The sequence below is a fragment of the Marmota monax genome, unplaced genomic scaffold (assembly GCF_021218885.2).
Source record: "Marmota monax isolate L192 unplaced genomic scaffold, Marmota_monax_Labrador192_F-V1.1 WCK01_AAM20220418_F8-fsc00059, whole genome shotgun sequence".
NCBI classification, from domain to species: domain Eukaryota; kingdom Metazoa; phylum Chordata; class Mammalia; order Rodentia; family Sciuridae; genus Marmota; species Marmota monax.
Genome location: NW_026693595.1, coordinates 8,544,506 through 8,557,566, shown reverse-complemented (window position 1 = coordinate 8,557,566; position 13,061 = coordinate 8,544,506). Strand labels below are relative to the sequence as shown.

Here is a 13,061-nt window from a genome sequence, read left to right as displayed (position 1 = left end):
TAAGAAGTCAGTGACAATTAAATGGAAATGAGGACAAGTACGTAATGCTTATGAGGAATTAAATCTCACTGTTTGAACTCAGAAAAATTCAGCAGTGGATCTTTCTCTTATAACTTCCTAAGTTGTGAGTTCCAGAGAAATATTTAACTCTAACAAGTTAAGCAATTACACTTGGTGCCCAGAGCAATCCCATATGATGATGTCCGACATCTCACCATGTGGAATTTAGACTTTATAAGCGTATGAGAGAGCCAGGGCAAACATGAGAGATGGCTGCCACAGGCATTCTCAGGTTCCTCCTTGGTTTTGGCCCTAAGCCTGAACTGGGCAAAACTGCCTGCAGGAAGCCACAGAATTTAAAAACAGTTGGGGATGTTCTTCACAGGCTGTGGTATAGTCTGCTCCCTCCCTTTTGAGGTTGGTGTGGACAGAGCTAAGCTCTTTGCAAATAAAAATTTTCAATATATCAGATTTCAATAACTCATTAATAGGTAGCACACTTTTTTACCCTATAAATATTTGTAAGGGATAGTTTATATTCTTCTAAGTAGGAAGGTGAAAAATATGAACACATGCTGAATGTCTAATGGCCATATTTCAATACTGTCTTGTTTTGTTATTTGGTCTATTTTAAAAACTAGTAGTTGGCATGCAAGGGAGAACATTTTCTTTTCCACCTTCAACAGAGCAAAACATCACATTGTTAGTTTGTTTATAGAGTATTGATCAGAAACAAAACAATTTGCCAATGCTGCTACTGAAATAATGATTAAAAAAATTAATCCTCTGCTTGCTTTTAAAAGAAATTCTTAAGATACGTGGATCAAAATAGCATGGGCCCATTTAAGAGTCTCTGGAACTACTTGCAATCCCAGTTCTGCCATAGCTGGCTATATGGCCAAGCTTCATTTGTTCTCCTCTTCCAGACTTCACTTGAATCTTATAGGGTTTTCTGGGGCCTTAATGATATAATCCATTAAGTTTATAACGTGTCTGACACACAGTAAGTGATCAACATGTGGTAAATTTTCATACTACATTAATACTGGGTATATGCTTATTAATCCACTCCTTTGAATATTCTAACAAGCTCATTAGCATAATTCTTCCACTCCCCCAAAAAAATGCTTCAAAAGGGAAAGTAGAAATCTAAGAACATAAATATGCAATCCATATTCTTGCCTGAGGATTAGTAAACACTTTATATTAGCTTCAACTTGAGAGGGCTCTTCTCAGTCATATTCCATCACACATCTGTCCCACTGAGTACGTTTGGGGTGTCGACATAGGGATGGAAAGCATATGAGAGAGAACAGTAGCCCCAGGAAAGCTCCAATTGGCCACAGGTATCTGCACGCCCAGCCCATACTGGTCTCCACCTGGAGAGAGCTCCAACTTCAGCTCTCCTTCCTACCTTTTCTTTTAGGCTCTCAAAAATGATGATTTCTAGAATCAGGAAAATGAAAATTTAAACAACATTGAGATTTTTCTCATTCCAGTTAGAATCGCAACCCTCAAGAATACAAATAATAATAAATGCTGGAGATAATGTGGGGGAAAAACAATACTTACACACTGTTGGTAGGAGTATAAATTAGTACAACCAATATGGAAATCAGTGAGAAGATTCCTTGAGACTAGGAGTGAAACTACCACATAGCCCAGCTATACCACCCCTCAGTATTTATCCTCAGGAGGTAAAGTCAGCATGCTATTGTAATACAAGCCTACTCATGTCTACAAGCAGCACAATTAACAGTAGCCAAATTATGGAACCAGACTTAGTTTTCCATCAAGAGATAGAGAGATAAAGAAAATGTGACATGTATACACAGTGTAGTTTTATTCAGCCATAAAGAAGAATGAAATTATATATCATTTGCAGGAAATAGAACTTGAAAGAATTATGTTAAGTGAAATAAGCCAAATTCAGAAAGTCAAGGGTTGTATATTTTTTTCTCATATGTGGAAGCTAGAGAGAAAAAAGGGGGAAATAAGGAGTCTCATGAAAATAGAAGGAAGAGGACAAGGAGGAGGGAGAAGAAAAAGGAAAGGGGAAATTCTAGGAAACAAAAGTGACAAAATTATATTGTTCTATTGTGTGCATGTACCAAAGGGTAACAATGAATCCCACCATTATGTATAATTATAATGCACCAATAAAAATGATGCTACTAGAGAGGATGATAACATTAAAGCTGATGGTAACATTGTTAATGATAGTTAATGTTTATTTAATATTTATTCTAAGCCAGGCACTGTAAGCACTTTGTATCTATTATTTTACTTAATCTTCCCAATAGTCATAAGAGGCAGGTACTATGATTATCCCCCCATTTGATATAAAGAGATTATCAAAGTTTGAGATAATCTCTTTATAGGCCAAATGTTACCCAGTTTACAAGAGAGAGCCCCTTTTCAAGCTGATCTGATTCCAGCAGGGTCTTTATTCCTAAACCTTGGGCTATATCAACCCCACAACCTCTTGCAAGACTGCCTAGATTAGTCTGGGTCCTGGCAACTCCCCCCAGATCAACCCCACCCAACCTCATAGTCTTGATCATCTTTCTACCCAAGACATACTTCCTGCCCTAAAATTCATAGGGCCAAGTTACAGAGAAGCAGCTACATGCAAGTGGTACACCCATCAGTGACTTTAATTTGAGCATCCCCCTCCCCAATTCCCTCAAATGAATTACCCTTCCTGGCACACAACAACCATGAAACCTAATGCAGAAAAAATATGTCAGAAGAAGATCCCTGATATAGATTATGCCTTCAGACTAATAGCTTTTGGGCATTATCATTAATATACAGTCTGTATTAAAAGTAAGCTTTTTTCAGAGGATGTCCTTACCAGCTCCTTATTCTGGACTTCAAAATTTCTGGTGGCTCAAACTTCATACACTAGCAGCACAAAGATGAATTTTACCATGGAACCAGGCACTAGAGGCTCAACTAAAAGAGTGAAAAATCCTAGAGCTGGGAGAGCAGCAGAAAAATCAGTTGACTCTTCAGGACAAGTTTCTTATTATCTTTTAACTATGTAGTCTAGATTTCTCAGGCAAACATGTCCTCAAATCTCTGTCAGCAGTTTTCAGTGGAGGAAAAAGTGCAGTTAAGGCACCTCTGCTGAGAACTTGGGGCAATAAATGTGCTTACATTTAGTTTGTTTAGTTTTGATTATGGATTGGAGGATGAGTAGGGCTCCCCGCGTCCATAGTTCTTTGCTAGAGTGCTAGAAATCTAAAAATTCAGCTGTGGGTCACTCCTTTTTGTTTATTTAAATGAAGAAGTTTTAAAATTACTTTTTCCACTTCATGGCTCCTTTAGACCAAGGAATAAAAACAACGATGTCACCAGGTGCCCAACTTCATGGAAAAAGAAACAAAAAGGGAAAGAGCCCTACCCAGGACAACTAAAGTCTTGAAGCAACTGCCTCAACGTAAAACTCTCACTTTACCCACTTTGCTTCTTTTCCCTTCTCATAACTGCCTGAAAGGAAGGATCCATTGATTAGAAGCTCCGTGGCAAGCCAACACGGCTGACTGCGCCCATCGCATTCTGCCCGCAGGGCCACCTGTCCGAACCCCAACTGGCGCGAGCTAGGCGGGGCTGGGGAGACGGCGCAAGAAGTTGCTCTGAGGAGGGACACAGGTGGCTGAGGACAACCGGGAGGATTGCCATTCTAGGGTAGGACGTGGCTGAGCCCAGCACGCGGACTCTCGCAAGGCCATTCACTCATGGGCAAAAGCCAACCCGCCGCCAGTGTCAGGAGCGCCCCGCTGCGGACTCGCAAGGATTTTGCTCGCTCCCAGTACTGGGAGGTGAGCGGCGCTCTGCCAGCTGGGGCGGGACGGTCCCCATCCGCTGCGCTGAGGGGCGCGTCTTACCTGTTGATCTTGAGTGCAAACGCGCGGCGCTCTGCGCTAGGCAGCGTGGCCATGGCCAGTCGGAGGCCCGGCGGCCTCTAGGGTCGTGGGCTACGAAGAGTAGAGACCCGGCGCTCCGCAGAGCTGCTGCAGCGCATGCCGAGTCAGACGCGAGCCTCATCTGTCAGTCCGGGAGGGAAACTTCCGCATTTCCACCTTCGTCGCTGAAATCACCCGGGGGGAGGGCCCAACCTCAGGGCTGAGGCGGCCAGCCCAGCCACCGCCGCCAGGCGCAGCCACTCGCCCGGCGTGGCATGCAGGAGCAGCGGGAGACCGGGGTGTGGACGCCACGAGGAACGGCCTCCGGATACTCAAACCGACGCGCGCTCTTCCCAGCGGCCGGACCTCAGGCACAGGGGAGTCGGGCGGATGACCCGGCGACCACGGAGCGCAGGCCGGAAACTCCATCTGCCCGGAGCGGCGAGGCTGCCAGGGAATGTGGGCAAGCGGGGGGAGCCCGTGCCTTCCTCCCGCCGCGGAAAGTTGGCGAGGTCGGGAACCAACCCTGGGACTCTGTAGGGTAGACCTTATTAAGGGTGGACACCATTCCTGGGAGAAGACAGTTAAAAAAAAAAAAGTGTAATCTCTTAGGAAAGTAAACAGCTTTTGCAAGCCATAGCTCGTCATTCATCCCGGGGCACTTTAATGAATATAATGGATCCATACAAGACGTAAATATTAGGAGTCATAAAACACCTTTTTTCTTTCTCTTTTTTTTTTTTTCCACCCTGGGATAACATTAATCTCAGCATCCCTGTGATTCAGGATTACCGTGCATCCCCGTTTATTTTGATTTCAGACTGAAATATCTTCTGAGAAACCCAGTCCTGAACTCAAGGAAGACATCAGAAAAGTCCCAATGACCAAAGTGGGAAAGCCCATGCTTGTTTCAAGTTACTCCAAGTTGTACTATACTAGTGCCCTCTCTATTTGTCAACTTGCTCTTGAAAAATAGTAATGCAATACATTTTTGGTTCAAAAGTGTACAGTCCAAATACGGTAGCCACAAGCCATAATTAACCACTAACTGCTTGAAATTACAGTTTGTCCAATTGAAGTAGGCTAGAAAATAAATACATATTAGATTTTGGAGATAGTAAGGAAAAATAATGCAAAATATCTTGTTAATTATTTATGAGTTGATCACCGTCAAAATGGTCCTTGGAACACATAATAATAAGTAAATAAACTATATGTTATTAAAAGTGATTTCACCTGTTTTTTCCCTTTGTAAAATGAGGCTTGCATTTAAAAAAAAACCGTATAATTACATAATGTGGGTCACATTTGTGACCAATACTATTTTCCTATTGGCCAGCGCTGGTCCAACACAATCTAATTTGCAATCTGGATATAGTTTCTTCTCAATGGTGGCCTGGATATAGTTTCTTCTCAATGGTCTTCTCTCTTTGGATTCCACTGTGTCAATAAATCTTCAGAGATTAGGTAACTCCCCTTTCCCCATATTAATGCCTTTGCATATATAAGACAAAGTTCATAAGTGTACCATTACATAGAACACAAAAACAGAAAGAAAGGAAAGCCTTTGGTGGTAATTTGTTTCTGACTTTGAAAATTCTTGAAAGTATATTTACTATACTAGAATTTATGAACAAACATTTGGATAGAAAAACATTTAAAAGAGTAATTCTGTAAATACTTCTTCAATCTGGAAACAAATAAATATTTCATTGAAAACATTAGTCCTTAGTTCACTGTGTACTAAGTCAGCCTTTCGGGTGGGCTTCTTGAAGTTTCTGAATGTTTAAGACATACACTTTCAGGTAGAGCAAACAGATGCTGGTTTCCACACAGACACAAATAAAACCTAATGAGAACATACCAATTTTTCAGAATTCTCAATGAAGGCAACATTTTGGATGGGTAAAGGGAATCATAAAATCTTCTCTCTTACCTCACATAGGCTCCATTTCACATAGTATTTGGTACCTGACTATAGAGATTAGATCAGCATCATTATCCTCCTGTCAATTCCCTGATGCTTGAAAATGACTCCAAATTTTCTTAAGAGTTGTTTGACCAATCACCACAAATGCGTTACCAGTAGTTTAATCAAATGCCTATTTTAAAGTTTTATTTGTTCTTGGACACATTCCCAAATCACTGGTAAACTTACAAAACAGCCACCCAAAGGCCTTTCTTCCTCATTCCTTCTTTAGTCCCGTATAGTTGGACAACTATCTCCCCATCTCAAAGTGAACTCTGAAATTCCTCCCTTCAACCCAGTGGCCTCTCATGATCTTCCTCTTTGTTTGTATCTTTATGTCATTCAATTTTGCTTTTCATCTTTATAAAATTCCTCCCTTGACTTCTGTAACAGGTCATACATCAATTATTCTAAATTCTACTCTAGCTTTCTCCATGATTTGTTACCTCCCCACCAAAACCAACTTCCTTCTCTACCTCATACCTTACCTGTTTTATAAGAAACAGCTCGTTAAGTCCAAGATCACAAACAGTATAAGAAGAGCCATTTCCCATTCTACAGTTTTGCCTATCCCTCAGATGTTTCCACCTAAACATCTTCAGACTCCAGAAATATAAAACTAAAACTCTCCATCTCCCCCACCCAACTGGAAGTTAGCTAGCCCTCTATAGTCATTCATTTCTGTAGGTGACACTGCTTTCCTACTTCCTGGGAAATAGGAAAGTTCCTATTTTAAACTTTGGAGTCACATAGTGGGGAAAAGCAGGAAATATGGGTTGTGGCTTCAGTTTTTGGCTAATCGTGTGACCCGGAGTGAGTCACGGCCTCTTTGGATCAGAGTCCTCAGTCTTGGAATGACACCATCCGCATGCCTCTTTCTGAACTTCATGAATGTGTCAGCTTTAACTTCTTCCTGTTACCCTTCAGACTTAATTACTTTCCAAGGCCTGTCATTTACTCTTTTTGTTTTGTTTTGGTACTAGTGATTGAACCCAGGGGTGCTTTATCACTGAGCTACATTCCCAGCCTTTTATTTTTTATTTTGCGACAGGGTCTTACTAAGTTGCTAAGGCTGGCCTCCAGCTTACAATCCTCCTGCCTCAGCCTCCCAAGTGGCTAGAATTATAAGCCTGTGCCACTGCACGTGGCCTTGTCATTTATTCTAAAGATGTCACTCCTTTATAAATATCACTGTTCTCATTGCTTCCATTCTGGTCCATAAAGTCACGTCCGGATAACAAAAATAAGATTTTTATCTGGTTTCCCTGTTGCTGCCTCATCTTAAATAAATCTGACTCTACACTGGATTAAGTTTACTAAAGCACTTGTTTAATCATGTTTCTCCCTGTTGGTGGCTTCCTGTAACATCTTCAGTTAAGTGTGCTCTTCACTTACTGGACTATAGGCCCATCCCATGGAGCTGGCTCTGTTCCTTAACTTTCTGTTGGAACAGGGAAGTTCTCACTCTTCCCTAGCAAAAGTGCATTCCTCCCAGTCTAGGGCCATTCCTGCTTATGTTATTTACCCTGGTGTCCTCACCTCTCTCTCATCCTTCAAAGTTTGAGTCAAATTGTCTTGTTCAACCTTAACCTAAAGGAGCGTTTTTTTTTTTTAAGAGAGAGAGGAGAGAGAGAGAGAGAGGAGAGAGAGAATTTTAATATTTATTTTTTAGCTTTCGGCGGACACAACATCTTTGTTTGTATGTTGTGCTCAGGATTGAACCCGGGCCGCACGCATGCCAGACGAGTGTGCTACCACTTGAGCCACATTCCCAGCCCAAGGTTTTTTTTTTTTTTTTTAATATATTAAGTTTGACAGCATCCTTTAATTAGTGTAGATCATCATCAATAAACGGTGCCCAGTGGAATGCAAGCTTCCTGAGGGTAGGACCATAGAGAAAAGGATGGCTATTTGAACTTCTCCTCCTTGCTTCCAAAGATCACTCAGGACCTCCGCAGATTTTGTTTAAATGTCACATTCTCTAACCACGTATTTAATATTGACATGCCCCATTCCCTTTTCCTGATGCTTCCTAATGCATTTTCCCTTTTAACATTGTTTCTCTTCATAACCCTTATCATGATCTGACATACTATATATTACATTTGTCTGTTTCTTAATTTTTTTCATGCTTCTAGAACGTAAGTTCCATGAGTGCAGGGATTTTTGTTTGGCTTGTTACTCTCTCTCTCTAGTTCTTAGAAGAAAGCCAGGCATATAGCAGGTGCTCAATAAATATTTCTTGAATAAATTGATAAATAACTGTTTCAATATTGAATGCAGACATGCAATAATTACTTGTTAAGATGAAATTGAATGGGAGTATCCAAGTTTCACGTGTCTTTAAGAAGGAAGTTAGGTCTTTATGTTTTATTCTCTTGGTATTTTAGTTGTACTTTTTAACGACTATCTTCATGTTTATTTCTTGGGCTAATAAATCAAACCAGCATGTAGGATTATTATTGGCAAGAACATATCTTCATTGTTGTCTTATAATTGAAGACAGATACAGATTTTTTTGGTATTTTTTTTTAGTTGTAGATGGACACAATATCTTTATTTTATTATTTATTTATTTTATGTGATGCTGAGGATCCAACCCAGTGCCTCACACTTGCTAAGCAGGTGCTTTACCACTGAGCCACAGCCCCAGCCCCACATACAGAAATATCTATGTACTGGTATTTAAAACCAGCCAGAGTTTAGATATTAGAATTTGGAGTTTCTAATTTTCTCCACATCGTTCCTTGTCTTGTCATGAGAAATCTGTAAATAGAAAAAGAATAGAGGTTAATAAATATTTCTTTAAAAATTATCATAGTGGGTCTGGGAGTGCAGCTCAGTGGAAGAGCATTTGCCTAGTATGCACAAGGCCCTGGTTTCAATCCTCAGCACCACAAAAAGAAAAATTATCACAGTGCATATCATAGTACATGCACATATTATTAATAATTCATATGTATATGCTAATGTATTATAGTGTTGTAAGTATAAGATTTAAAGACATATTCTAATATATAATGCTGTATTTTACACCACAGCATTGATATAAACATTGTATTACTACAGGTACATTGAACTAATTCACTAATGAATGAACGAACTTACTCATTATCATTCATGTACCTTGTATTCGTTCCCCAAACATTCTACAAGTGTTACTTATGTCAGACACTGTGCTACATGATGCTGGGGACAAAATAATGAATAATATTTGTTCTCAGACTTCCCAGAATTCATGATCTAGGTATGAGACCCTTATGAAGAAGGAAAGAGAAGTTCCAGGCTCTGTGTGTCAGTGCAGGAATCTGTCTCCTCACTGTGGGAGAGTGAGGAAGCTCTGAGAGGAAGTGACTTATTACTGTAGAAAGGGTGACAGCAGAGAGATTGACAATGAGCAAGAATGAGTTTGCTAATGCAGTGACTCGGAACTGGGTCTTAAAGGACAAGTTCATCAGGCATAGAAAAAGTATACTGAGGCTATTCCAAGCAGAAGGAACACTATGTGCAAAACGAGGGAGACAGGAGACACCAATGTCCATCCAGGGAAGTGGTGAAAAACAGGCTTGAATGTGGACAGGACCTGAGTGTGAGGGTCTCATCAAAGAATTCAGACTTGATCCCACAGGCTTCTGAAGCCACCAAATGATGTCTCCTTATCTAGGCACTTGTCTCTTGGGAGAGACCTCTTGCCCACTGTCAGTCCATGATGAAGAAGCTGCTGAGGCCCAGGAGAGGATGGGGCAGGGGGTATTTTTGCTCCTCTAGAGCACCACATGGCTACGGTCCTGCTCTTCCCATCTCCCAGAGGCTCTCTGCCTTCTCTCGGGCCTCTCTATTTACCCACTACCTCATCAGTCTACTTTCTCCTCCCCAAAGAAGGAGTCAATATCCATCCTTTGGTTGGCAAGAACCAACCAAACAATTATGTCCAGTTTCCCAGGCATCTGTTAAATGATTTTTTCCCTACCTCTATTTCCTGCTTTGGCTGTAGAGAGGTAAGTTGGGTTCTGACCCATACTTGGGCAGGTTCAATGGTAGGCTTGCATTCCAGGCTACAACTGACATTGTCCTGAGGGGAAAAAATGAATTTCCTTCTGGAGACTTCCAGCAGGTCTACATGAAGAATATGATTATGTTCTTCCCATTAATTTATCTTGACTTTTTTCCCACACAAATTATTCATATTGGCCTCATTATGCTAAAAAAGAAACTCCTGCCTACCACCTCTCACTTCTATGCACATTACAAAGCTTTTAGCACACTGCAATATTTTCTTCCAGTCTTTTCTCCCTTTGTATATTAAATGTGTAGATTTTCCTGCTGTAGGCACATTGCTATAGAGTTTCTGTTTTGCATTTTATAATTATTTACATGTCTTATTTTTCCATGTCAATCTTGCTTCTGTATTCATTATTCATATGTTCTTTACCTTCACCTTAATGTTTTTAAATATTTATTTTGACCTTTTTTATTGTATGAGTTTGCATGTCACCACTAGTTCTGAGGAGAGAAGTAGGTGTAACATATACAGCCGGAGCTGTATCTATCTAGCATCCATTCCTCCTGTTTCTGGGAATAGCAATTCCATTACTCTTGGGGAAACATGCTTCCTCCATTTTTAGACCACGGTTTGAGTGGCGCTTCCTCCTCCCTGGGCCCCAGAGGTGAATATCCAACCCAAGTCTGGCCCATCAGAGCATTATCAACTGGTCCTTCATAATTAGGCTGGAGATCAATAAAAGCAGGGAGCCTCAAAACCAGAATTCTTGTTGGAAACATGTGGAACAGTTTTTCTCATTCCACTGAGAACGACATAGGAGAGGATGTAAGCCTGGAGCTGTGGCAGCCATCTGGGCCCACCAGAGAGCTGCCCCAGGTGGAAGACAGTATTGCTGACAGGTGGGGAGGAGGAGACAGATGCCTGATTAATTTCATTGACGAGGTATTTAATAATTTTCCATCAGGTATTTAATAATTTTCCATTGAAAATTATTAAATTTTCAATTATATTCAATTGTATAAAATTATATAATTTTCCATTGTATATATTGTGATTTATACAACTATGCTCTTGGTTGGGAAGAGGCAGGATAATGTAACTGTTGAGAGTTTGAGTTCCGAAGCCAAATCACCTGGATTCCCATTCTGATTTTCACTACTAGCTGAGTGATTTTTAGCATGTTAACATCTCTGCATTAATATTCTTTGCCTGTAAAATGGGGTTCAGAGTGATACCTTTTTATGAGATTAAAAAAAGGATTTTGTACAGCACTTATAGTGACATTCTATTTTTCTATTATCATGACTTACATCCATTCGGAATGTTTGTAGCAGTAAGACACACAAAAAAAATCCAATCAAAAATTACTTAAGTATTAAATATTCAAGTTCATTACCCAAGTAAATCATTGGAAGGTAGTTCAGAACAAGGTGAGCAGCTTAACAATGCCATCAAGAGCTGAGGCCTCCCTGTCCCTTCACTCTGCCACCCTTAGCACATTGGCTTTTACTCATCATTCTATGAACTTGTAGCTATGAGATGGTTCCGGTGACTCTGAACAGCTACAACAGACACCAGCATCACAAAAAAGGAACACAGAAGGAGGCCAAGACTTTCTCCATGTGAAGCTTCACCTTTCCCAGAAGTCCTCCAGGAATTTTCTAGGGTATTCCCTGTCCAGGAATAAGTCAGATGTCCCTCCTCAGTTGCAGGAGGTGTTTGGGAAAGAAAGAGTATTTGGGCAAGAGGAATATATAACCATGGCTGGCTCAGAATGATTCTGATTTGTTCTCTTGAGCTGCCAAAAAAAAAAAAAAAAACAGGAACAAAGGGGAGAACCTTCATATAGGCATCAAACAGCCGCCATATCCATTGTGTTGAAAAAATGAAATGAGATAAAGGGTAGAAAGCATGGAGCACGCTGCTGGATGTGGAGTATGGTCTCCAAACACGTTGCTATGATTTTTATTATCATGAAATCCATACAAATGTTTTTGCATGTTTATTATTATTTCCTCATAACAGTTTCTCAGAAGTAGAATTTAACGAGGCCAAAAGTTGTGAACTCCTGCCAAAAGTGTCTTAATCTAATCAGGAGGAAAGAGTAGACAAACTTAAATTGAAGGATATTCTACTAAACAACTGCTTATATGCTTTTTAAAAATGTCATTATCGTGACACACAAAGAAGGGCTGAGAAACTGGTAAAGAAACTGAGAAACAGATTAAAGGACACTAAAGAGACAGGATAACAAAAGGCCATCAGAGCTCCTAGAACAGATTTTGGATCAAGAAAAAGTGCTGAAAAGTATTATTGGAACAATAAAAAAAAATCTGCGAATATATAATCAAATCTGTGCATTTGGTACTGAAATTTTATCAGCATTATATTTCCCAAATGTGGATATTATTACCATTGCTACATAAGAGAAAGAAAATCCTTATTCTTAGGAGCCACATACTAAATTACTTAGGGTAAAAGAGGCAACACTGTAATTCCTTTTATTTTTTTTATATCTTTATTCAATTTATTTATTTATTATTTAATTTTTATTTATATGTGGTGCTCAGGATCAAACCCAGCGCCTCACACATGCTAGGCAAGTGCTCTCTACCACTGAGTCACAACCCCAGCCCTCCTTTTGTTTTTATTTTTTTAAATTTGTTCTTTTTAGATATACATGAGAGTAGAATGCATTTTGACATATTATACATACATGAGCACTGTATAATTCTTATAACTTACTCTTAGATGATCATGAATAATGATGATGATGATAGGCCTTTTCTTTTTTTTCATTTTTGCAACTTTAATAGCCTAAAACTATATTTTATGTGTTTATAGGCAAATTTAATATTTTTCATGTTAGTTCACTGCATAATTGTATGTTTTTATTGTATATATATCTTTTCCCATTTGTCTCTTAGGGTCTTAGTAATTTTTCTTACTGATTCATGTTCACCTTCTAAGTAATCTTACTAGTCTGGGGTATCTATGATCTTACTAAATATCTTGAGCCATTAGGAGGACAGAAATGAGACAGATTTGCAGAATCTTTAGACATTTCATTTCCCCCAGTGTCTGTCAGTATTAGACCAAAGTTTGTATGAATTTTTGAAATGCTTTTTTCACATTTTAGTATTATCCAATATCCTTCCAGACTACTTTACCCCAACTC

At 39.7% G+C, this 13,061-nt stretch overlaps 1 protein-coding gene across 4 annotated transcripts in view; it reads right to left on the bottom strand.

The window, feature by feature from the left end:
- Positions 1–4,264, bottom strand: part of Dock8 (dedicator of cytokinesis 8) — a 232,118-nt gene extending 227,854 nt beyond the window's left edge. Inside the window, exon 1 of one of the 4 annotated variants that reach the window (XM_046459393.2) lies at positions 3,894–4,264. Coding sequence is in view for 3 of the 4 variants with exons in the window: in XM_046459388.2 (XP_046315344.1) it covers positions 3,894–3,946 (53 nt within the window). In the remaining variant the exon portion in view is untranslated. Of the gene's footprint in view, positions 1–2,857; positions 3,007–3,893 lie in introns of those variants that run through there. The other 3 variants (XM_046459388.2, XM_046459390.2, XM_046459389.2) reach the window with 3 other exon arrangements.
- Positions 4,265–13,061: the final 8,797 nt, after the last annotated feature.